Source organism: Sycon ciliatum, chromosome 4, assembly GCF_964019385.1.
Source record: "Sycon ciliatum chromosome 4, ocSycCili1.1, whole genome shotgun sequence".
In the NCBI taxonomy this organism is placed as follows: domain Eukaryota; kingdom Metazoa; phylum Porifera; class Calcarea; order Leucosolenida; family Sycettidae; genus Sycon; species Sycon ciliatum.
Window position 1 is genome coordinate 12,475,077 of NC_088646.1, and position 26,221 is coordinate 12,501,297.

General features: G+C 48.8%; 2 protein-coding genes across 2 annotated transcripts; both read left to right on the plus strand.

Annotated features, from left to right (window-relative positions):
- Nucleotides 1–6,676, plus strand: LOC135814536 (galactose mutarotase-like). Its single transcript, XM_065327664.1, has 8 exons — nucleotides 1–426; nucleotides 987–1,033; nucleotides 1,528–1,685; nucleotides 1,974–2,180; nucleotides 3,208–3,289; nucleotides 5,147–5,303; nucleotides 5,506–5,680; nucleotides 6,088–6,676. Exons 1-8 carry the CDS (start codon nucleotides 200–202, stop codon nucleotides 6,166–6,168), a joined length of 1,134 nt encoding a protein of 377 aa, XP_065183736.1. The 5' UTR covers nucleotides 1–199; the 3' UTR covers nucleotides 6,169–6,676.
- A 1,170-nt stretch (nucleotides 6,677–7,846) lies between these two features.
- Nucleotides 7,847–25,334, plus strand: LOC135814537 (uncharacterized). Its single transcript, XM_065327665.1, has 8 exons — nucleotides 7,847–8,034; nucleotides 9,453–9,537; nucleotides 20,888–20,980; nucleotides 21,318–21,961; nucleotides 22,151–22,209; nucleotides 22,403–22,543; nucleotides 22,954–23,443; nucleotides 23,764–25,334. Exons 2-8 carry the CDS (start codon nucleotides 9,513–9,515, stop codon nucleotides 23,920–23,922), a joined length of 1,611 nt encoding a protein of 536 aa, XP_065183737.1. The 5' UTR covers nucleotides 7,847–8,034; nucleotides 9,453–9,512; the 3' UTR covers nucleotides 23,923–25,334.
- The last annotated feature ends 887 nt before the right edge of the window (nucleotides 25,335–26,221 follow it).

The window sequence follows — 26,221 nt, forward strand, 5'->3', positions numbered from 1 at the left end:
GCTTCTTTTCATGTTCAGGCTTGAAGTTGAAGTGCATGTATCTCTCGCGGCCAGGAGTTCATCACATTTTCAAGCAATTCTAATATTCGTGTTCTTGGTCGTCATTTCAGAGTCCAGTTTAGTCCAGGCTTTGACCCATATCGCTGTAGACGTGTAGTTTGTTGTAATCTATAATTATCAGTATACATATCAGACAGTCATGGCGGAAGGTGGTGAAACAGAGCCTGCGCCGAAGCCATACGTCTCAGTAATGATGGGGAACGGCAAATTTGACGATTCGTTCATGTCCACAGTAGAGAAGTACGAGTTTGGAAAGATGCCAGACGGAGACATTGTGTACGGCTTCAAATTTACCAACAAGACGAAAGCTGAGGTTCACGTGATCAGCTTGGGAGCAACTGTTCAGAAAGTGTGCATGCCGGACAAGTAAGGATCGCTACGTGTGGTGAAACCTCAGTAAAACATACCATCAAGGGCCTTACAAATATCTGTACAGTACTCTTTAGCCGAGGCACTACAGTATACGTATAACCAAAGTTTATAATCTAAAATACTTTAAAATAGTACTTTATTACATCCCGTAGTACGTTGTATCCAGGGTACTTCATCAGGGGCGCGTGCGCGTAGCACTTTTTTTAACACAATGCTAAAAGTGCCCAGAATGCAGGATTTTGCACCCTAATTTCAAAAATTTCCCCGGGACACCCCAGACCCCCTCCAGCCGGACCACCTCCAACAGCGATGCTACGCGCCTGCTGAAGTTTCACTACACATAATGTACCAGGAATAGCCACACTCCCTGATTTCGACACAATTTGCACATGCTTGCCCGTTGGCGTTGTGCATAGAAACTTGAAGAGGTTTGCATTTGTAAATTGTACATGATCATGTATAGCGAATGGTGAAGTTGTATTTTGAAATTTGTGGCAGCTGACTGTGCCCTCATATTCTGTGACTGTGTTGTCTATGTTTCCTGTTCTGTTCAGGGATGGCAAGGTCGTGGATGTGGTGCACGGATTTGAAACTGTGGAAGGTAAGGGGTTGTCGCAAAAGTTTTTTTTTGTCGAACATCGTTCATTGGGGGAGGGGGTGTAGGCCCGAATCGCAAGTCGACCGACACGGTAAGTAAGATTTGCATTGTCCAGCATAGCAAGCTGCATCATTTCGGGGTGGAGGGTCAGAGTACGAAATGAACAATGTTCGTTTCAGGGACGACCAAAAACTTTCGCAACAACTCCTGCGTGCACAATGAAAGCTACTGCAAGCAAAACTTGTCATAGTGTTAACGCATCCGTCCGTGGGTTCTGATTTTGGCATTTGTCCAGAGCTGCTGTATGAATGTTCTAGCAAGCGCTAGTCAGGCATGCCCTCACTGTACTGATTGTACACACAGCACTTGAGAGTAGCTGTCAGTCACGTGTGTAATTTATACATTGTAGCCAGCAATTTCCAATGGAATGTTGAATGTTAGTCTTGCATAGCCTCCTTCAAGTTCATATTTGTCCTGTCTTTCATCCATTGCTACAGAGTATTTGAGTGCGAAGAATCCTTACTTTGGTTGCCACGTTGGCCGCGTGTCCAACCGTATTGCTGGTGGCAAATTTACGCTCGATGATGTTGAGCACATCCTACCACAAAACAACGGACCAAACTGTCTGCACGGTGGCACGAAAGGATTCGACAAGGTGCGCTCAATGTCACAGTCTTGAACATGTGGTCTTACGAATGCACGTTTTATTTGTCATTCCTAACTGCAATTTTAATCAGCTTGCTATTTCTCTCCCGACCCTGGACCAGTTGACCTTGTTCTGATGACAATGTCTATGCTTTGTTGTGCTAGTGCTATTTGGGTTCAGTTGAGTTGCTTACGTATGCCTCCGCTACTCTACTACTACATGTTGTATGTCTTGTGACTTTTGTTTGTGTATGCGTGTGCGTCCGTGCGTGTGTGCACATGCACATGTGTCCTGCAGGCCAACTTTAAAGTGGACCAACGGCACGATGTGGTGATTTTCGATCACACCAGTCCGGATGGCGATCAAGGCTTTCCTGGTGCTGTGTCGTTGAATATTGAGATCTACGTGCATGACACGGACATCTGCATGGAATACCGTGCCACCAGTACTGCTGCTACGCCCATCTCTATCGCCAACCACTCTTATTTTAACCTTGCTGGTCATGTAAGTTGAGTGTGCGTACATGGAGTGTCACGTGCAGCATATAACACTCTGACGATGCATGTGGTCGTTATCTGTATTTTGTAGTTATTCGCGTATCAAACTATCAATGCAGGTTGATCTCAATGCCTGTAGCGATTGAGGTTACGTTTGGTTGGTCACATTCCCAAATGGGAATCACTTGGAATCACTCGGAATCATTCTCGCCCGTTTGGTTGGTCAAAAAAGTGTGTTAGGTTGGTCCCATTCCAGAATGAGAATCGCTGAGAATGATACTTTTTGGAGAATGATCATTCCACCTCGCATGCTGGAATGAGCATTCTCATTGCGGAATCAAAAATGATAATGGTTGCCACGAGCCAAACAATGTAGCATCAGGTTCAAGTGCCTCAAATCATGCACTCTAGTACCTTGGCTCTCTCAAGGAAACTAGAGTCGGGTGAAAGAGAAGAGAGCCGCCGTTCCACAACGACATGGAAGTGCTATGTCAAGTGATTCCTACTTGATTCTGGTGCGTTTGTTTGGTCAGGTGATTCTTACCCATTCCCAATCCAGAATGGTTGTCATTTACATTCTGAAAATGCCCAACCAAACGCAATCTGAATAACTATAGCACTGCTTGATGGTTATCGATTTGTCCAGATTCCACTGTCTCTATCCTCCTGTTGGTTTTCTATGCATGGACTGAATCTCTTCATTCACCTATCTATCCATGGGTAGTGAATAGCTGCACACATTTCATGAAAAACCCTTGCTTTCCAGTATCTGAGCAGACGTCTGGCATTGTCACATAGGCTGGACGCGTTTGTGCACTTAGGGAGACCAGGTAAATAGTCGAATAGATCAGAGCGCCATTACATGACGTCTAACCTGCGGATGGGCAGAGTGAGTGTGTCGTAGGTTGAGGCAAGCTCTCTGCACAGAAACTGGAACTGCAGAAAGTCATAGCGGGATGTTAGTTTTCTGCCTCTCCAACTCTCAGTTGAGGTGGATATTTACATGCTGTTTGTGCATGTTCTTGTTTTTGTAGGATTCTGGTTCAGTGAAAGGACATGAGCTTGAGCTGTTCTGTAACAGGTACATTCCAGTCAATGACGTTCAGATACCGCTCGGTAAGCACAGTCATGATCCTTGTATGCACATGACATTGTATAGTACAGGTCACTGGTACTGGTCACCGATACCACTGGGTGAGCACATGACATTGTATAGTACTGGTCACAGATACCACTGGGTGAGCACATGACATTGTATAGTACTGGTCACCGATACCACTGGGTGAGCACATGACATTGTATAGTACTGGTCACCGATACCACTGGGTGAGCACATGACATTGTATAGTACTGGTCACCGATACCACTGGGTGAGCACATGACATTGTATAGTACTGGTCACAGATACCACTGGGTGAGCACATGACATTGTATAGTACTGGTCACCGATACCACTGGGTGAGCACATGACATTGTATAGTACTGGTCACCGATACCACTGGGTGAGCACATGACATTGTATAGTACTGGTCACCGATACCACTGGGTGAGCACATGACATTGTATAGTACTGGTCACCGATACCACTGGGTGAGCACATGACATTGTATAGTACTGGTCACAGATACCACTGGGTGAGCACATGACATTGTATAGTACTGGTCACCGATACCACTGGGTGAGCACATGACATTGTATAGTACTGGTCACCGATACCACTGGGTGAGCACATGACATTGTATAGTACTGGTCACCGATACCACTGGGTGAGCACATGACATTGTATAGTACTGGTCACCGATACCACTGGGTGAGCACATGACATTGTATAGTACTGGTCACCGATACCACTGGGTGAGCACATGACATTGTATAGTACTGGTCACAGATACCACTGGGTGAGCACATGACATTGTATAGTACTGGTCACCGATACCACTGGGTGAGCACATGACATTGTATAGTACTGGTCACAGATACCACTGGGTGAGCACATGACATTGTATAGTACTGGTCACAGATACCACTGGGTGAGCACATGACATTGTATAGTACTGGTCACCGATACCACTGGGTGAGCACATGACATTGTATAGTACTGGTCACCGATACCACTGGGTGAGCACATGACATTGTATAGTACTGGTCACCGATACCACTGGGTGAGCACATGACATTGTATAGTACTGGTCACAGATACCACTGGGTGAGCACATGACATTGTATAGTACTGGTCACCGATACCACTGGGTGAGCACATGACATTGTATAGTACTGGTCACAGATACCACTGGGTGAGCACATGACATTGTATAGTACTGGTCACCGATACCACTGGGTGAGCACATGACATTGTATAGTACTGGTCACCGATACCACTGGGTGAGCACATGACATTGTATAGTACTGGTCACAGATACCACTGGGTGAGCACATGACATTGTATAGTACTGGTCACCGATACCACTGGGTGAGCACATGACATTGTATAGTACTGGTCACAGATACCACTGGGTGAGCACATGACATTGTATAGTACTGGTCACAGATACCACTGGGTGAGCACATGACATTGTATAGTACTGGTCACCGATACCACTGGGTGAGCACATGACATTGTATAGTACTGGTCACAGATACCACTGGGTGAGCACATGACATTGTATAGTACTGGTCACCGATACCACTGGGTGAGCACATGACATTGTATAGTACTGGTCACAGATACCACTGGCTGAGCACAAGATCATTGTACAGTCCTTACCTTTCACCAAGTACGGCATGTCTTTAGACAAAATGTCTAGCTTCCTTGCTGCATATACAGTCTAGTACTCTATGCCCTAGCTAGGGCAAAGTGTGCCGCACAAGGGCAAAGCAACCGACCCAAAGACAAAAACATTTCCGTTACTCTGATTTTTGTGTTCAGAAACTTCATCAGACTGAGTTATCTATGTATGTTTGTTTGCTCTGTAGGCACATTTCTGCCTGTCAAAGACACACCGTTTGATTTCACCGAGCAGCCGCGTGTCATTGGTGACCGCTTGCACCAGGTAGATGGCGGTGGTCAGCCAGGCTATGACCATTGCTATGAGATCATTGGCAACTACATGAAGTATCGTCCAGTTGCAAAGTAAGAACTGCTTCTCCTGTCCATGCTGTTCCTGCTGCTGCTGCTTTTACACTGTTGTACTGTCATCCTCTGATCGTCCAGTTATGTCTTTGGAGAGCTCTACACTGTTGTTTGCTTCAGGCAAGGCAATGCGGTACTCTTTATTCCTCTGTCTGTCTGGCTGTGTGCCTGTGTGTGTCTGTGTGTTTCTGATGCGTTGCAGGTTGCGTGACCCAGTCAGTGGTCGCTACATGAAAATGTACACCACCATGCCTGGCGTACAGCTGTACACCAGTAACTTTCTGGATGGCAGTGTAGTGGGCAAGGAAGGAGTAGCCTACCCACAGCACAGTGCCGTGTGCTTAGAGGCTCAGTTCTACCCGGATGCCATTAATCAGGTAAGAAGAGAGACAACGCCACGGGCCGGGGGGCGTATGGTTTTGCAGTAGTACTCCAGTAGACGTGCACCGTCATCAGCAATGGTTCACCATGCTCCTAAGTCCCATCCACCACTCTGGCCATTTGAAATCTATACCACTCTATCCAGTGTAGTCTCATATGCCGATATTTAAAATGTTCAGCTGTGATGAGTGAAATTACGCTCTAAAATTAAAGGGTAAAAGACCCCCCCCCCCCCCACCACCACCAAAAAAAGCAGAGCCCTAGTGCTGCTGAAGTACGAAACTTGCCAACATTCCCATGACCCTGTGAACTAAACTTTCCAGTAACGATTTGCGAAAGTTTGAGCGCTTACCGAACTTAAGTGATTTCCCACAATTGTGTGCTGTTTCTTTTCTGCTTGCAGAGGGATTTGAAGTACTTTTACATCTTGAGGCCTCTGGGGCCGCCTCTTCATGAGCGAACTCACTACGAATTTTATGCTTGAGTGATGGTGCACTGGATGAAGGTTGGCACACTGCAATGGACCTTGCCATGTACTGGATGTTCTCGATGTTTTCAGATCCTGTCAAAGAGGTAACTGATGTTACTTTGTCGCGCTTCCATGTACCACCGTCTCTTGTGTCCTTTGTCATCATGGGTTTTGCCGTTTCAAAGACTTACCGGAATCTTGAAGGAATTTTGCGTCACTATGTTAGCCTGCTTGTGCCGTATCTTTTACCAATTAGCTGCATGTTGTAGCATTATATCTTGCTCCTCTTCTTTAGAAGTTAGAACCTTCACACATCACTTATTTCAAACTTATTCTCCTTATTTTTTACTTCTAGTAGAATTTCTTGTTATGGCTGGTCCAAGCTGAATGCTAAAATTTTCATTCCCTTTTCACTTTGCTTCGCTTTCAAACACTCCTCTATCACTGCTGGCTGAATGCATCTTTATCCTGTTTTAGAAATGTGTTTATATAAATCCTAATTCAAATCCTAATTGGCAACCTACTCAGTATTCACTGGTTTGAGGGGAAAGGTGCAAACGGGAAAAGTCTGAAGAGAAAATTGACTTTCACCACCGGGATTCGAACCAAGGACCTTCACTTGAGGCCAGCGATGCTCTTACCACTTAGCTACTCAGTATTGCCGACATTTCTTATCGATCTGTGAATGGGCGGGAGAGCTGATTGAGCTACCGGCAATGTTCCTTTTCACTCTCTCTCTCTCTCTCTCTCTCTCTCTCTCTCTCTCTCTCTCTCTCTCTCTCTCTCTCTCTCTCTTTCACACACGTATTCACGAATGCGTGTTGCTTTTGCACAAACACACTTGCTTGCACACACAGTTACACAGAACACCTGTATGTATTTGTGTCCCTCGTTACAATCCAGCACTTGTCGAGCCAATTTCTTTCAGGACGCAAAGCATCATTCATGCTCACTGCAAAAGTTAATCAGGTGGTGCCAAGGCATATTGTGGTGTGGCTGTGTAGGTGATTGCATGTTCGTGCAGATATTGCAATGACATGTGGATTACCGGTTATCATGGATGGATGGGGGACTCTCGCTACCAGGGAGTCGTAAAATATCGGTGTTTTAGGACTCCCTGCTTGCTACGCATTTTCATCTCTTTTCATAATACAATAAGATCCAGCTTGCAATAGAATAGTGTGTGGGAGTGGGTACCAGATATACTGGTCCAGATTCCTACATCATAAAAATTATTTAAATTGACTCCATGCCGGTCCTGGACTGGAGCGGCTTGGAGGCCCCGGTAGTACGCAGACCTACTGCTACATATGTAGCTGGACACTTGTTTATCGGTAGTATATACATGTAGGTTAAAAGGTAGCCAATTCTGACCGAGGCGTAGGCAAGTGGCAGGCGCTCATGATACTACATGTAATACCAAGAGTGCAGAAACATTAATTTTATGGACACTTGGTGTAGGACGGGGGGGGGGGCAGGGGTATGGTAGCAATGTGATGTGCCATCAACAACAACGTTCGACCCTCCCTGCCTGGTAAATGTGGTATTTGGCATGTGGCCATATACGGGCATATATCCATATGCCATGACTCATGAGTCATTATATTATTAGGCATGACGGGATTGAAACGTCACTCACACGTCACAGGTGCATGTGATTTGTTGTTGTGTTTTCTTTGCTGGTTTTCGAAGATTGAGAGATCACGATCAGTGCATATTTCACTTCAAAAATCAACGTCTTGTTCTCCATGATCCATCTCATGTCATGAGCTAACTCTCTCCCGCATCTGCAGGAAGTCTGCTAGTCGCAACTTTATCTGTACAGTGCTGGTCTTCCTGGAGCTGATCCCAATAGTATCTGATTCCCTCTGGCTAGCCCTGGTGAGTGAAACATCCCGATCATTTGTTCATTTTCAACTGGTTATTCTTGCTCTATACAATCATGTGCAGGCAAAGTTATAATGGTTGTCAATGACTGGCTGTTGATCAGAGTAGTGATTGGCCATACCCAGTGCTATGCCCCGAAAAGATACTACAAATGATAGGCCTATAGCCTAGTATAGGAGTCATCATGGTCATTGGACTGACTGAGTCGGGGTATGGGTGTGCACTGGCATGCACGTCCATTTTCTAACAGATTGAACAGGGGCCCATGGATACTGTGCGGTTACCGGTATGTGTACTGTACGGTAGTCAGTGTAGGCCGGAGCAAGCACGGCTCCAAGTCGGCTACAAGGCCGGTTATTTCCCCATACCCGATTTCAGTACCATGGGACGATGCATCTCTAGCTAGGCAACGGATAATTAGAACGGATGCATTCGGTGACCATTATTCCCATACAGAGACCAGGACTGCCGGAAGCAGTTTTTGATTGGTCCGGTGGTATCATGTGTATGATATGGCGGGTACACATGACCGCCACAGTAGGAAATACGTGTTGGCGGCCAAAAAGTTGGTCCGGTAATAACCTGACCAACCGGACCGGTTCCGGCGGACCTGGAGATTGTCTAATGAATCCATATTCATGAATTCAGAAACTCAGAATGACAGTAGCATAGCCTTGTTCCACTGTTGGATTGAACTTGGGTACTGAGTTGTTTTTACCTTCCAGCAGGCCTTGCCTTTTTACTAGGAACCCTAGGAACAATTTTGTAGTTGTTACAAATTCGAAATCGCCGTTAGGTGCTGCATCTGCCACCCTGGTATTACAGGCATGGTGGTGGCCTGGCACGAGCGACACTTCCTAAGCTGGTTGTGTTTCTCAACGCAATTGTATAGCCGGTTGTAAAGCGGACGTGCAAACTTTACTTAAACTTACAAATTCGAAAAGAGACGTAGCTTGACGGCAGCCAGCTAGAAGTACGTTCCACCTGTTCACCGCCAGAAATAAGCGCATGCATATTGCATATACCAAAATGGGAGGAAGTTTGGGTAATGTGAGTGCACCAGAAACCTACCTATGAGTGACGGCATTAGTTTGTGTAGAAGCAGAGCAAAGAGTAACTCAAGCACTTAAAACCAAGCTCTAACTATAAGCTCTGAGCATCGGGATTTCCATACCACGAGGGCGAAGGAGGACGGTTGTTCAGTTTGCTCAATCAATAGTAATTTTCCTGTGTTGGTGCATAGTATAATATTCCTGTGTTGGTGCAAAGTATCATATGTGCAGCTCTGCTCTGTACAGTCCTGCAGTCTGCTGTGGCGGTTGAAGCTGTGGTCTGCTGTGGCGGTTGAAGCTGTGGTCTGCTGTGGCGGTTGAAGCTGTTTTGCTATGTCTGTGCATGTTCTTGTTGTACAGCTTGCTGCGTTGTAGATCAACTCCGCACATTTTCCTATCAGCTATCCTGTATCAAGCAGCATGACCAATATGGAACAATTTGCAGGTAGAACCGATATGAACCTTACTGGCAATGTGTTGCATGCTGACCACACTGGTGCTTCGATGTCTTTGTCATGGAGTAGCATCTTGTGGTACACCACACGTATATTACATCAGTCTGAATTGTCTGAACGCGGAATCCTACCACACACGCACGCACGCACACATGCACGCACGCACACACACACTGTATGATTTATGTGTCTGTTTTCACTACAATCATTCTCTAGGTCTGTAGGTCATGTATGGTATCACTCATGCGTGAAATCATGTGATCATCAACCCTGTTTTTCCCGGGCTTGTGCTCCTGTGCACGAGACGTATGCTTCAGATGTATGGCCTTTTTCCGCTGCACGGCATCTCACGTGCAGAGTTTTTCCGCGTGCAGTGCTCTACAGTCCATTCAGAAAAAAATGAACTTCTAGCTTTTGGCCATAAATGGGTCAAACGTTGAGTTTTTTTAGAATTTTTTTCTGCAATCCCATATGGAATCCTCTTCCAATTATGTTTCTGAAGTTTTTTTGTCCAAAAAGCAAGCCATAGCAAGAATAGGATTTCGGCCAGGTTTTGCCCCAAAAGCACTGAATTGGGAAAAACCATCAAAATCCAGGCCGTTTGACCCCGCCTGCAACAGTGCATTCTGCGGTTCGAACCCCAGTTCAGGCACCCTTTTTGGACCCTTTTTCAAATTTCAAAGTTCGCAGCACTGCACTGTGTACGATGAAATCACGAAAAATCGCCAAATACGGGAGCTCGCCAGAGCCAGGACCCATTTTTTTATGAATGGACTGTAGCAGCTTTGGTTTTGTTGTTTTGCTTCTCTCCTTGTCTTGAAAAGAGTTCATGGTGAACAGTGGTTGAATCCAATTCTAAGTTTCTTCTCAGTTTTAGCAGTGTCTTATGTTTGATATTCTTAGTGCATACAGTCTTCCAGAGAAAGAAAACAAACATACTGGTCCTTCGAGCCGGATCTTCAGGATGGACGAGCAGAGTGCCTGGTGTTTCGCTAGGCTTCTGCCGCACGCAGTCCCGTAATGGGCCGTATACCAAGCTCACACTCGACGGAGTCACTCACAACACGAAAGACTTTATGGTTGATTAGAAGTAGAACGCCATGTCACGAACCGACTATTTCGTTCTAAGAAACTACAAGTTTGCTGGTGCTCGTACAACCAACGTTGGTACTGAGCCACCATCTGCTTCGTCAGCTTGCTCAGGAGACGGGAGAAGAATGTGCCGTTCTGTAGCTCCATGTGGCGACCTGCATCTTTGAGGTTCACTACGGCAATCTCGAGCAAATCTGCAAACTTCTCCAGTGCTTGCGGGTTGTAGCGCTGTATCGGCTGGAATGCTTCCAATGTTTCCAGCTGTATAGCCACCTGACGTCGTTGTCCGCCGAATTTTCTTTCAAGCCTCTCCAGGGATATCCTGTATGCCTCTGCGGTGTAGCCAAGCTGCTCTATTGCTCTGAGTGCCTCACCAGTAACATACTGCCGAAGCTGTAGAAGCTTAAGTTGTGGAGAGACAGGTGCAGCGTCAATGCATGCCATAAAGGCGGCCTTCCAGGTCTCGTACATCCGCACATCTCCGCTGAAGGTCGGAACAGCTACTTTCTTCAGCCTTCCAAAGACATCACTGCTGGGCAACCCAGTGCCGTACACAGGTGCTCTGCTGCTTACTGGTTGAGCTTGAGCTGCAGGCCGGAACGCAGGGGCCTGAAAGTTGAGGCTAGCTCCAGGATGTCCTGGAAAAGATCCAACACTCAACACAGACTTGCCTACATGACCACTAGATTTGACCAGAGAAACATGGTCCTTCACAGGTACAGCTTGTCCAGAACTAGGTATGGGTCTAGTCACACTTGAGCTTGTGACAGGTACATGCTGTGCAGTGGTACTACTACTAGTACAAGACGTGATACTAGACTGTACACTGTGACTTGAACTGGGGAGGCTGGTGACAGACTCAGCGGTGTGTGCAGGGGGAAGGCTATTCTCCGTTTGATCAGCTCCTTGCTCACCCGGTTTTGGACTGGTGTTGGTCTCTTCAGCTGCTGTGTCCTTGCTGTCATCAGTACTAAAGCCTCTCGGCGTCCTCCGTGACGGTGATCTTTCCAGTAGCAGTCCAGTCCTGCGATCTGTTTCCATTGCCAAAGTCAGCGCACTCAGTTCACTCTGCATTTGTCGTAAACCGACTCGACTAGTTGATCTACTGCCTTGGCGTAGTCCGAATTCATCCACACATCCACACCCAGTAAAGGAAACGACTCCCCTCGTTCAAACTGGCTCTGTGCTGCTTGAGCCTGTCCATACTGCTTCGCTCTTGCAGTCCACAACTCTACAAACTCGTCGTATCTGTCAATTGCCGTCTGCACTTCGCGATCGACTTCCTCCATTTCCTCCAAAGTCCGTATCACGTTCCTTTTATCGTTTACGAATTCATATTTTCTTTTCAGCTCGGAAAGCACTGCTGTTACTGCTTGCTCACAGCAGCACAGCTCATCGTAAAGGTGTCCTGCACCCACAGCGTCGACCTCATTGTCGCGCATTCCTATCGTCAACCCACGTCGGGTATTCGTTAGATTGCGTTTTAGTTGTATCTTATCACTTTTCAGCTTCATGATCAGGCTCTCCATGCCTTCCGTAGGTTCACCAGAACCAGCGCCATCCTCTCCGGTCGGCTCTGACATCGATGCCGCCGTCGCTGTCTCAGTCTCAGCACTATATTCTCCGCATGCACTACTTTTCTCTCGTTCTTCCTCCATGGTTGGAACTATTTTTGAAATCCAACCTCGTAACTAAATTTCTTCGATCGAAACGTGTATCAAACTATCAACTATCAAACCATCCTCTGCTACCAAATGGTGTTTCGCTAGGCTTCTGCCGCACGCAGTCCCGTAATGGGCCGTATACCAAGCTCACACTCGACGGAGTCACTCACAACACGAAAGACTTTATGGTTGATTAGAAGTAGAACGCCATGTCACGAACCGACTATTTCGTTCTAAGAAACTACAAGTGCAAAGAAAAACTCTCTGGAAACCAAAAGGCAGCGCAGCCAAACAAAGGTACAGCTAAAAACCTCATGCCGCACGCACAAGAACACAACAACCAAAAAGGCTACACGGTGCCAAGGCTGGCTCAGCGAAACCGACCGCAGCGGAACCTAAATGGTAGCCCGCTGTACAAATTCGATATTACATCAGGCATCAAGGTGCCCCCAAGGGGAGCACATGAAGACAGTAAGATGCCAGGAGATAAAGGTCAAATCACAGAGAACAGACAGCATGACCGCAATGGCAATCAGGAAGAGAAAGCAGATCGCAACTGAACATGACATGAACGTGTAGACTGAACTCCGTGGCATTCTCGCCACGCCAGTGCCATACCTGGACAGCGAGTCAGTTCAAGATCAACGAAGGGCAAGCTGCCCAAGTGATTTATTTCCTCCGACGCAGACGTCGGAAACCTAACACAGCGAAGACATGATGAGAGAGGTGTAAGGACTAGTGCATCCGAAAGAAGAATAGCCAAGGAAGTCGAGAGACTACAGGCGGAGTTGGACAAGGAAGCAGAAGTGGCGAAGTTGCGACAAGAGTCGATCGCCATCCAACTCGATCTAATGAAGAAGGCAAGCACGGTGGAGAGGGCGAAGTCTGAGTTTCGTCGCCGCTCTTCCGCATCTGCTTACAGTGAGAACAGCAGCGAAGATAGAAGTGTCTACTCACCTTCCGATTTGGACCGACCAGTACAGTGGTCGGCACAGGACGTGGGTCTACACCACAGTCAGCTGATGGACTGGTCGAACCGACAGCCACAGTTACAGACGCAGCGTATGCGTCGGGTGATGTTGAGGCAAACCCGGTGGAGATGGTGCTTGGGCAATCGCCAATAGTGCCACCCAGTGTTACTGGTTCAGCAAGTTCAGATGCTGATGACGACGAAACAGAGGTGGATAGTTGCAGCTCCGACTACAGCAGAAGGCTGCCTCTGTGGTATGTTAGAGAACTAAGGAACAGAAAGTCGAACTCAGAACTGGCAGGGGACCAGCAGCAGCAGCAGCAACAACATGTCAGCAGATCCACACAGCAGTTTGTTGTCAGGAATCCAGGCAGACTACAGCCAACAACTACCCTGTCAAGGGCAGTAAGGACACCAGCACACCCAGTGAGCAGCAGACCAGTGCCAGCAGTGGATGCTGCTGTTCCGTCACCACCTGCTACTATCAGTGCAGTAGGCAGTAGCACCACCAGTGGAGCATCAGCAACTAGGCCGCATGGTGTGGACGGTCTCAGCGCACAGCGCGCCGTAGCCGCATCCAGTGCAGCGCCAACTCAACGCTCTGGCTTCGTGAGCCAGGCGTTCGCACCAATGACAGCACTTACAGCAGCCGCCCCTCCGTTTGTGCCGAAGCCCAGCGTGACGGTGCACGGAGCAGCTACCAGTAGTCAGCCGACAATCTCGCGTGAGGTCAGACCCGGCCTGACATACACCAGCACACCGGCGTATCCATATCAGCCTATGCCTGTACCACAGTACATGGTTTCAACAGCAGCACCCCAGTACCCGAGTAGCCAAGCACAAGCAGTGCCAGCCCACCAAATCGGACAGCATCAGGGTGCCCCGACAGTGACGCCGGCCTACCGCCCGAGTGGCCACCTCAAGGCACTGAAGCTGCCCATGTTTGATGGCAATGAAGACAATTACGTGAGATGGCGGCAGAAATTCATGGGACTGGTCGGCGCAGATCCGAATGTCACAGAATACTACAAGATGGCACGCCTGAGGGAGGCTCTCGCGGGTGGCTGTGCTGAGGAGCTGATAGAAGACGTCATGGACGGGCCGGGGGCCTATCAGGCAGCCATGCAGGAGATCGAGGCCTGGTATGGTGGTGAGGATCGTCAGATCGAGCGGCACGAGCAGGAAATCATTACGTGGCCGAAGATCACTACCATGAAGGACACTGAGAAGATAAAGAAGTTCGCATTGAAGCTGCGGAGTGTCCTGGTGAACATGAGGTCATGTGGTATAACCCCTGGCCGAGAGCTCTATCTCGCTGCAACGGAGAAAGTCCCGTCGTCAATGCTGCTCAAGTACTTTGAGAAGTATGATGACCAGAAATGCGATGTACAATCATTCGCGGACTGGCTGCTTCACGTCGTGCACATGATGCGGAAGGTGGACGAGCGCCAGCGCAACAGCTACAAGAGCCAAGCAGTGTCATCCAGCAGCAGTTCGGACAAGCGCCAGGCTGCTGCAGAAAGACAATCCGCTTGTGGCAGTCAGAGGACCAAATTGTCAGAGCGCCGTCAACACTACACCCTGACAACAGCCGCCGAGAGCAGCGAGCGGAAGTCAGCCGGTACTCCGAAGAGCTGCATCAAGTGCGGTAAGCAGCATCAACTTGCAGACTGCCATGAGTTCGCGAAGATGTCAGTTGCTGAACGCTGGAGCTTCGTGAAGCCCCTCAACATCTGCATCTGTTGCCTGAGACCGGCTAAGCATCGATCGGCAGAGTGTCGCAACAAGCCCTGCGACATGTGTGGGCGGAAGCACCACAGAATGTTACACGCGGAGAGAAAGCCCAGCGAACAGGCGCCGGTCGTTAAGGCACAAACCGCCGAAGGTGACAAAGCGGGTGCACATTCGTCTGCTGCCGTCAATGTCGGAGCCAGCTGCTTCGCGAGTGACAGTCTCTCCCAGTCTCAGCACGTATCGTTCATGACAGTGCCGGTGACAGTGAAGAATGGTCCTCACGTCGTCGAGGCTACCGCACTGCTAGATTCGGCATCATCCGTCAGCTTCATCAGAGAAGACCTGGCCAAGCAGCTGAGTTACAGCGGAGATGTCGAAACACTGACGACTACCGTACTAGGTGGCAAGACCATCCGAGGTGACCGTGAGAGAGTAGCGGTTACTATCACCCGACAGGGAGGCGACGAAGAGTCTGCATTCTCTGCCTTCGTCCTTCCAACAGTGACTGGTGCCATCAAGCCTGTCGACTGGAACGCGCAGAAACAGAACTGGACGCACCTGAGCGACATCAGGTTCCCAAGGCACCAGCAGCATGCTCAGGTGGACATCCTCATTGGACTCAATGCGGCACAGCTTCACACGTCCCTGGAGGAACGGCATGGCAAGCCTGGTGACCCGCTAGCTCGGTTGACACCACTCGGGTGGGTGTGTTACGGCGCAACTGACAACTCCTATGACCAGCCCGAGATGACGTGTGTTGGTGCATCTCTCGTCGGGTCTACGCAGGACCTGAGACTAGATGAACTTGTCAACAGCTTCTGGGAGTTGGAGAAGGTCGGCATGGGTGAGACATACTCAACACCTGATGAGCAACGGGCAGAACAGCTAGTGACCGAGTCGATTCAACACGATGGATCGCGTTTTGAGATGGGCATCCCGTGGAGTGCGACGAGCGGGATTCCGAGCCTCGAGTCCAACGCAAAGCAGGCTGAGCAGCGGCTTCAGTCGTTGGAGCGCTCGCTCGCCAAACGACCGGCTGTGTACGAGGCATACCGGAACGTGCTGTCAACCTACATGACGAAGCACTACATCGAAGAAGTTGAGCCCACCACAGCGGCAGAGGACGGAAGTGATCAATGGTATCTTCCCCACTTCCCAGTCGTGAGGAATGATCGCGTGACCACCAAGGTGAGAGTCGTCTTCGATGCGTCCGTCAACTGGGGAGGTACGTCTATGAACGAGGAGATGTATGCTGGCAGAAAGGCACAGAACAATATTGTTCACGTCCTGCTTCGCTTCTGCCTGGAGCCGGTGGCCCTGGTCGGCGATATATCAGAGATGTTTCTGCAGATCCAGCTACGTCAACAAGACCGCAAGTACCACCGCTTCTTGTGGCGGCACGACCCGCAGCACGAGCCGAAGGTGTACCAGTTCAACCGCATCGTCTTTGGTGTAAAAGCGTCACCGTACCTGGCGGGTAGAGCTCTCGAGGAGACCTCCAACAAGTTTGGCCATCTCTACTCAGCTGACGTATCGGCCGCGGTCCACGATGACACTTACGTAGATGACCTACTCCATTCGTGTGCTGATGATGACACAGCCAAGCGTGTGCGCCTCGAGGTGAAGTCACTACTCCATGATGGTGGATTCAACATCCGCAAGTGGCTGTCCAATTCTGCAGCAGTAATGGCCGATGTTCCAGAGGAGGATCGTGCGCCAGGAGCTGTTGCCGAGGTGGGTGATCACAGTCACAGCACGCTGCCATCCACGAAGACTCTAGGTGTCACCTGGAATGCTGAGTCCGACAAGTTCCTCTTCGTCTTCTCCGGCTGCGCAGCTGAGCAGATGACCAAGAGGACAGTCCTGAAGGAGATGTCCACAGTATTCGACCCGCGAGGACAGATCTGCCCGTTCCCGATTCGCTCGCGGATGATGTTCCAGCAGCTATGCATCAAAGGGTATGGCTGGGACGATCAACTGGACGAGCATGATGCCAAGGCTTGGACGCAATGGTTCTCGGAGCTACCCTCACTCTCAGCAGTCCAAGTCGACCGGTGTTTCAAGGTGGCCACTCTCGACCCCTCCACTGCTGAGATCCAAGTGCACACGTTCACCGACGCATCTGATGGAGCGTACGCTGCTGCTACGTACATACGGTGCCAGTATCCAGACGGAACGGTGAAGACGACGCTAGCCCTGGCGAAGGCGAGACCATCTCCAATCCGCAAGCTCTCCATCCCAAAGTTGGAGCTGAAGGCAGCGGTCCTCGGCACGAAGCTGAGCCTCGAGGTGGAGAAAGCACTCAACCTGCCAGTCCGAGACCATGTATTCTGGACGGACAGTATGAACGTGCTGTATTGGGTCAGATCTCACAGCCGGAAGTTTCAGACCGACATCGGGAACAAAATCTCCGAGATTCACGCCGCTACCTCTGGAGCTCAATGGCGTCATATCCCGGGCCGACTCAACCCCGCAGACCTGCCAAGTCGTGGATTGACAGCGGAGAAGCTAGCTGACAATGAAGTCTGGTGGTCCGGACCGGAGTTCCTGTCGTCGCCTCCCGATCAGTGGCCAATTCGAGAGATCACTGTGCCATCATACGTCGGTGGAGAGACGAAGCGAGCCCTGGCATCTGCGTTTGTCACAACAGCAGCGGAGCCTGCACAGTCTCGCTTGTCACCAGCCAGGTACTCGTCATGGAAGAGACTTCTTCGCGTGACGTGCTGGTGCCTTCGTTTCCTCCGCAACTGCAAGCAGGCAGCTGAATCAACCAAAGCCAGTGCACCTGCCACATCAGATGGATTGCTGCAACCTCTCCCAGCCAGCAGCACAGAGGGGAGTTGCGACTGCAGCGGCAGTTGTGTTCCAGTACCGGAGCTGTCGGCTGAGGAGATGGTACTTTCAGAGAGGTACTGGCTCTCCGTTTCTCAACGCGAGTCCTATGGGCGCACCATCAGCCGTCTTGAGCGTGGCTAACCACTTGAGAATGGCGATCCGCTGCTGCCACTGAATCCAGAACTGGATACAAGTCAGCATCCTGCAGTGCTGATAGTCGGCGGACGGCTCGATAATGCTAGCACGAAGGTTACGGCATGCACACGCCGGCCCGTGATTCTCCCACCTAAGCACCAGATCACCTCACTCGTCATAGCATCGGAGGATGAGAAGTGTCATCACGAATTCGGAGTCAACTATCTACTCGCAAATCTCCGACAACGCTATTGGATCGTCCGCGGGAAGCAGGCAGTGAAGTCGCATCGACACGGTTGCAACGGCTGCAGACGACGGTGGAACAGGCCAGCATCCCAACTCATGGGACAGCTTCCTGAGCAGCGTGTCGCTATCACTGAACGAGTGTTCTCTGGCGTTGGCGTGGACTACGCCGGGCCGTTCTCGACAAGGCAAGGCCGTGGACGAAGCCGTGCCAAGCGTTATCTCTGCCTATTTACGTGTCTGGAGACACGTGCGTGTCATTTGGAAATGGCTTACGACATGACGGCGCAGGGGTTCTTGATGTGTTTCTCCCGATTCTGTAAGAGGCGAGGCACACCGAAGGATGTCGTCTCTGACAACGGCACCAATTTCGTCGCTACTGAAGCAGAGCTGCGAGACGCCGTGGAAGAGCTGGAGCACTCTGAAGATGTTGCGGCAGACATGGCGTCAAACAAGATCAACTGGAGATTTAATCCACCAAGCGCGCCACATCACGGAGGTGTGTTCGAGTCTATGATCAAGCTGGCGAAGCGTGCAGTGTACGCCGTTCTCGAAAATGGAGTGTGCAGTGATGAAGAGCTTGCGACCGCATTCGTTCATGCGGAGGCTATGCTGAACGCCCGACCTCTTACGAGTATCAGTGACGATGCCGAGGATCTAGAGCCGCTAACGCCACTGCACTTCCTCGTGGGTCATCGCGATATCCACCACGCCATCGATCATCTGGAGCCTGACGGACAGCCTGATCCACATGACAGGTGGAGAGTTGTACAGCGCCTAACTCAAGACGTCTGGCGAAGGTTGGTGAAGGAGGTGGTTCCAACGTTGAACGTCCGGCAGAAGTGGCAGCAGAAGAAACGCAACATCAAGGTGGGCGATGTCGTCATCTGTGTTGACGCACACACCCCTAGAAGTACCTGGCCACTCGGTCGAGTGGTTGCTGTATACCCGGCTGAGGACGGTTGTGTACGCGTAGTGGACGTCAAGATCCGCAAGCGGGTGTACCGACGTGCTATCAATGTCCTGATTCCACTCGAGAGTGAGCAGTGAACTGTTAGCAGTAGTGAACAGTTTCGCTCCGTGTGAACTGCTAGCAGCAACGAACAGTATTGTACAGCAAAGTGACATGTTCTTAAGGAACATTGATATGGTCATGCACCCGACTTGGAGATCATTATCTGCTGTTTTTCTCATCATCTTAAAATTCAAAATTGTTCTTAGGTGACAGTCCAATTCTCCGGCGTTGGCCGTTCCACTCAAGTTTGGTGCAGCGTTCAATCCATGCTATACATGTAGTGTGATCTCTTCTGTTTACGTTAGCTTGCTCTCATCCGTCAACCATAGTTCTGCCTTATTCGAGCAAAGAGGGGAGAAATGTATGATTTATGTGTCTGTTTTCACTACAATCATTCTCTAGGTCTGTAGGTCATGTATGGTATCACTCATGCGTGAAATCATGTGATCATCAACCCTGTTTTTCCCGGGCTTGTGCTCCTGTGCACGAGACGTATGCTTCAGATGTATGGCCTTTTTCCCGCTGCACGGCATCTCACGTGCAGAGTTTTTCCGCGTGCAGTGCTCTAGCAGCTTTGGTTTTGTTGTTTTGCTTCTCTCCTTGTCTTGAAAAGAGTTCATGGTGAACAGTGGTTGAATCCAATTCTAAGTTTCTTCTCAGTTTTAGCAGTGTCTTATGTTTGATATTCTTAGTGCATACAGTCTTCCAGAGAAAGAAAACAAACACACACGCACACACACACACACACACACACACACACACACACACACACACACACACACACACACACACACACACACACACACACCTTGGTCCTTGGTAACACTGCCATCAAATGGTCACGTGTCCCCTGTGCAGGGGTCGACAGCACTGAGTTCAGCATTGGATCCAGAAACGCCGCTCTACTTCCTGGACAGGAAATTTGCACAGCTATGCAGGTCGAAACCACGGGATGACTTGCAGCAGCGACCGCAGCCGAGACAATGCGCTCTGCAGCAGGGCAGGGCAACCCACTGTTTCCGGACCGAGTCTGCCGATGCCACAGCCGAGACCGACGCCACTTCAGCAGCCGAGTTGGAGAGACACTTATGCGAAGCTAGCCCGCCAGCACTCAAGAACCATCTCCCGCACGCATTACATAGTCGGCTGCCGGACTGCTCAGATATGGGCTTCCTCCTCTCGGCCAGGCACTTGTGGCGATTCTTGTATTTCTGGTGGGCGAAAGTACGCTGGCAGACATCGCAGAGCACAGAAGTGTCACACACACACACACACACACACACACACACACACACACACACACACACACACACACACACACACACACACACAGACACACACACACACACACACACACACACACACACACACACACACACACACACACACACACACACACAGACACACACACACACACACTCTCTCTCTCTCTCTCTCTCTCTCTCTCTCTCTCTCTCTCTCTCTCTCTCTCTCTCTCTCTCTCTCTCTCTCTCTCTCTCTCTCTCTCTCTCTCTCTCTCTGCACTATAATGGCTGAACACCAAGTATAGAAAGAAGAAAAGGGAATTCCAGAATATCTTTTTGGATAAATAACATTTGTGTTCGTGATCCTTACGCTGTGTTTTTGTTGGTTTTCTGCTATGATATGTATAGGGCCCAGTTGGCCAACACGATATCAAGGTGATGGAATGGAAAGTAGCCATGGTGGTAGCTTTCTGCAGGAGTCTAATAAATCTGCCACACACTGTAAGTGCCATGGACACATTTTGTGTGTGTGTGTGTGTGTGTGTGTGTGTGTGTGTGTGTGTGTGTGTGTGTGTGTGTGTGTTGTGCATGTGTGTCTGTGTGTGTGTGTGTGTGTGTGTGTGTGTTGTGCATGTGTGTGTTGTGTGTGTGTGTTGTGCATGTGTGTGTGTGTGTGTGTTGTGTGTGTTTGAATTGTACACAGGAACACACGCAGGACAGGGGGGGGGGGGGGGGGGGGGCTTGGTTTGCCTGTCTTTGGCGAGTTCATATGGCTTGTCTTGTGTGTGTGTGTGTGTGTGTGTGTGTGTGTTGTGCATGTGTGTGTTTGCTAACGTAGGTATACCATTCCAACCTGTATCGGGTATCCATGGTAAATCAGTCATTCCGCCACTCTCACTCAGTGGCAGATCAACACCACAGCTACCAGCAATGAGCCTAGCACAACCAGTGCCACTGCATCAGCCTGCACAGTCTGCTGTTGCTGGTGTTGCCACGGCTAGCTCTGCGGGAGCGTTCACAGCACCAGTATCAACTATCACTGATCAGCCGCGCACACCTGGACATACGATCGCCAATGTAAGCAAGAGTAATGCTGCTGCTGTCCGTGGCACTGCTAGCATCCCGGCACAACACCAGGCACAGTCTTCAACAATATCTACAGGCACAAGCTCTAGCAGTACCCTGCCGGAACGATTGGCATCATCATCATTGTCATCACATTCCCGGTCTTCTCTGGAGTTACCAGCTGTATCCTCTCAGAAAGCACGTAATGGAGGCGCTCACCTCTCACCCGACCGATCGCACCTTGGCAGAAAGCACAAGAAGTCGCCTGACACCGAGTCGTCACAAATAGAACTGGAGCACTTGCGCTCTGTTGGAGAGGTGACTTCAGCTGATGCTATCGCTTCATCCGAACAAGCTTGCAAGAAACTGCTCAAGGAGAAGGCAGAATTGACTCATCAGCTGGTAGTCCAGAGAAAGGTAAGATCCCTTCTTGTATCACCCCACACACAGCTCCCACACACTTTTCATTACAATCTCTCCCATTCTCTCTCTCCCAATATTGTTTTATTCTTCCATCCTGCTGTTCTATTTCGACTGTGTTTATTCATTAAATGTTTAGGTGTTACCTTAGTTCCCTTTTGCCTTTTGCTCTGTTTTTTTTTTCAGCGCAATGGGGAGCTAAAGCGGCTGTTGGTGGCATCCATTGGTGATGACTTGCAAGAAAGGTATGCAGCTATTTCTTCTTGGTATCTGCTGGATCTAGCCAGATGGCTAAATGTGTCCATGACTGAAATGTCAAGTTATCAGCATGCCACCAGTGCTAGAATTTACTGCTGCCTTTGGACGGCTTGACATCCCATTGCTAGTTGTTTGACATTTGTATCTGTTTGGTATTTGTGTGTGGCGCGTTCTGGTCAGGTTTGATGGTCTTTGCCATGAGAACGCTGAAAGCACTGAATTGCTGAGTGTACGTGAAAAGGAGCTACAGTTGCTGCGAGAACGTGTAGAGCACTTAGCCATACAGTGCGATGTCTATCAGAGCAAGTACAGAGCAAGCAGGTGAGTGCTGCTGGCCACTGCTGCTGCTGCTGCTTGCTGGGATTGCTACTCATACACTGGCATTTGAGTGCATCTCAGTAGCTATGTTTGGAGCCCAAAACTGATATTTTGCCTGTAAGGTACTGCAACTGTGCTGTGACGAGTGTAGAATTGTGGGTATGTATGATAGACTGCAATGCCAAAAGCTGTGTCAGTACTACAAGTAAAGGAATGTTGTACTGTTTATGTGCAGCTTATGTTGTTGTTATTCATGTTGCTCGGTAACCAAGCAGGACGGACCTACTAATGATTGGTTTCATTTATTATTAGGTCTCATTCCTGTTATTCTTGCACAATATGCATAGCAAACGATGCCATTCTGTTTGCCTGTGTTGTCTTGTGCGTCTTGTATGTGGATGTTATTACTGCAGTGTTATGATTGAAGAACTATCCTCTCTGCAGTCGGAGCTCCAGGGTTCGCTGGTGGAGAGTCGCGGTGTGATTCACCAGCTTCTCACCGAGCAGCGGCAGGTGTTCGGTGACCTGCGCTTCACCTACCAGCAGTTGTCCGTTGCTTGCCAGCGCTTGCAACACGCCACGAACACGACAACAGCCGTGCCCGTGATGGAGTGCAAAGGCGGTAGCGGTGCAAATGCCAACAACAGCAGCGGTGTACTGGAAGTGACTACTGGCCTACTATCTCGCCATTGCTCTCAGCTGTCGGCTTGGTGTTCGAATAATGTCACTTCATTACTACAGGCATTACACGCCGGTGCAGCCATGGTCACAGGTAATGCTGCCGACGGTGGACAGAAGCGATCTGCGCACGGTACCAGTGGCCCCACTGCGCTAACATCGCATACACATGTCCTGGATAATGTGCAGTGGCGTCCCAGCAATGCAGAGTCTGTTGCACACAGCGTAAGTCTGGTAGAGCAGTTCTCACTTCACAGTCACCATAATTATGTGTGCGTGCTGGTGTTATTCTCTTTTCTTGTCTGAATCTATGTGCAATGTACATGCAGTGTGATGTAGTGTGATTGTTCCCCAGCTGAATGTACATGTACTAGTACAGTGTAGTCCATTAGTGTTGTGTTTGGGTGGCAGGTGCTATGCCGTGCCACTGGTATCACTGGTACGTTGGTGAGCATACCGTCATACAGTACTACGTGTACCGAGTTTCTGTCTTCTGTGATGTAAACTGATGTAGTGTGTGTTTGCTGCTGTTGTTAACTCTGCAGGCTGTCCTGAGTCGCTTGCCTCACTACACCAAGGCCAGGCCACTGTCATCTAGCACTCAACCTGGTGCGTCTCTGGGTTTGTCCTCCACCTGGAAAACACTCGACTACTCTACATACGCTGGCTGCTCGCAATGTAAAGGTCAAGTGCAGATTATTTGAATGTTGAACTCTTCTTCTGCAGTTGATTTGTACTGTAGCATGCCCATTGAAACTTGGGACTTTTGTCTGTATTCACGCTATAATGTGATGTCACAATGCCATGATTCCATCAAGAGCAAACCTGTTTTGACTTTCCCTTTATGAGTTATTCTGCTTTGACACATCACCTTTGCCGCCATAATTAGTGGACACATTGCCCATATGACATATGTACATGTAATTGCAAAGTAAAATATAGCCACGACAACGACAACTGAAATCCTTGCTGTCATAATCCACAAAACAAAGATTTTTTATTTCATCGCAGCTATTTTCTAACATTTCACGAAAACGATATTACGGAGCATCAGCAAATCGAATTTTCGATTTGATTATTCGAATGGCAAAGAGAAAATCAGACCGAAAATTCGAATGAAAAAGAGGTTCAGCATGTAGCGTAGTCCAGTATTTTCGAATCGAGTTCAATTTTCTAGCCTGAGTAGATCTACCCCTGTTGTTGAGGACTGGGATTTTGAGATGTGCAATGGCTGCGTTTGTTGCAGAGCAAGTCGATTTGTTGGATTCGCTTCTCTTTTGGGAGCAGGAGGCATATACCGCGCGCGGCTGGTAGGTGGTGAAAGAAACCATGATTCCAGGATCTTGAAATGAAACAAAAAGCACACTTGACAAAACGTTTCACAGTTCGAGAGAGAGGAAAGCGTGAAGTCCGGTTCGACTGTGCCTTGTGCATGTGCACTGACAACTACGACTACAATCATGTTTTCGGATTCGATTTCTGTATACTAGTACATGGTATACATGTACATGTATAATGACTACACTATCATGTACAGTAGTAAGCACTAGTTTACTACTTGTACTTGTAGTAGCTACATGTACATGCGCAAGTATGAGTACTCGTAGTGCGCCGTGTACTCTTCTAGAGTACGCGCTTAGCATTCGAAAAGTATTCGAAAAGTATTTTCTCTTTCCGGGCATTTTTCAGTCGAACAAAGCCCTAGTTTCGACTGATTGAGAGCTTTTCGTGACGATTATCGAATTTCACTGGAAAATTCGATTTGCTGATGCTCCGTATTGTATTTATTGCTCATGTGTTATATTGTTGTTGCAAATGCACCAGTCTTTTTAAAAGTGTATACTATTTCTTGCAGATGAATTCACAGTGTTGCTTTATCTGCGGGCACCAACATCGTGCTCTAAAACAGAACTGCCTGCTACTATTCTCGGAACATCTCTTGTGTTAGCTTCTGGTGTATTGCTCGCCTCCTTTGCCATCGCAAGCAAGACTCTCGAGTGTAATCCACATGCTCTGCGTTCTGCCGATGATTGGTTCTTGTTTCAAGTGGCACAAATGTTATCAAACATTTTCAGGAGACATCGATTTGGCCGATGTTGTACCTGGATGGGATTGACATTTGTGGAGAGCATTTTCTGGGTGCGCGCATACAGCATTTTTTAGAACGAATTCTGTTCTTGTATAAACATGTATGTAGCGGTTATGTTGTGAACGTGTGTAGGGCAGATCGACACCTGTAGCCTGCATACTCAGGGTATGTACTCTTGCTGCAGGTAATACTACTGCAGTACAAGTATTCTTTACTAGTATTGTGCACTGCTATGGCAGTATGGGCCAATAGACACCCTTAGCAAACAACGGTAACGCTATTTTTTACGGTACTCGTACCTTGATCACCCAAATAGCGTTGAAGCTGCAGCGTATAAACGTTATGGGGGCTGATTTATCGTTGTGACCAACGGTACGTGTTTTGGCCAAATATTGCATAGTCCGTACGCATTTCACCTTGTATCGCGTATATGGTGACAAAAAGGGTTGTACCGCGCGAAATCAAAGCTACTTTCGTGGCAACAGCGTACTAAAAATAGCGTGCATTTTGCTAAAGGTCGAACCCAAATCACGCTATTTTCCCCCTTACGATAATACCGTTACAACATAACGTTTTTTGCTAAGGGTGTCTATTGTTGGTGTTCAACAGCAGCGACACAGCATTCATTCATTTTCGAGGAAATGGATGCGAATAGAATCTGTCTGCATGGTGCTAATCCGTTGTTGTCTCATGAGATGTTGATCCCTCACGTGATAAAATGTGGAATGCATTTCAGTGAAGGCGAAAAACTGCATGAAGAGAAGTTAGTTGAAAGGTGTGAAAGGCTGACTCAGCCAGAGTATCACCGGTGCAGCTAGTGACCTACAAGGCTACTACTACTACTACACTAGCACTGGAAGATCTACATGCTGTAGCAGCCTGCTTCCAAAGTAAAATGCTTGCTGTCATTGCCA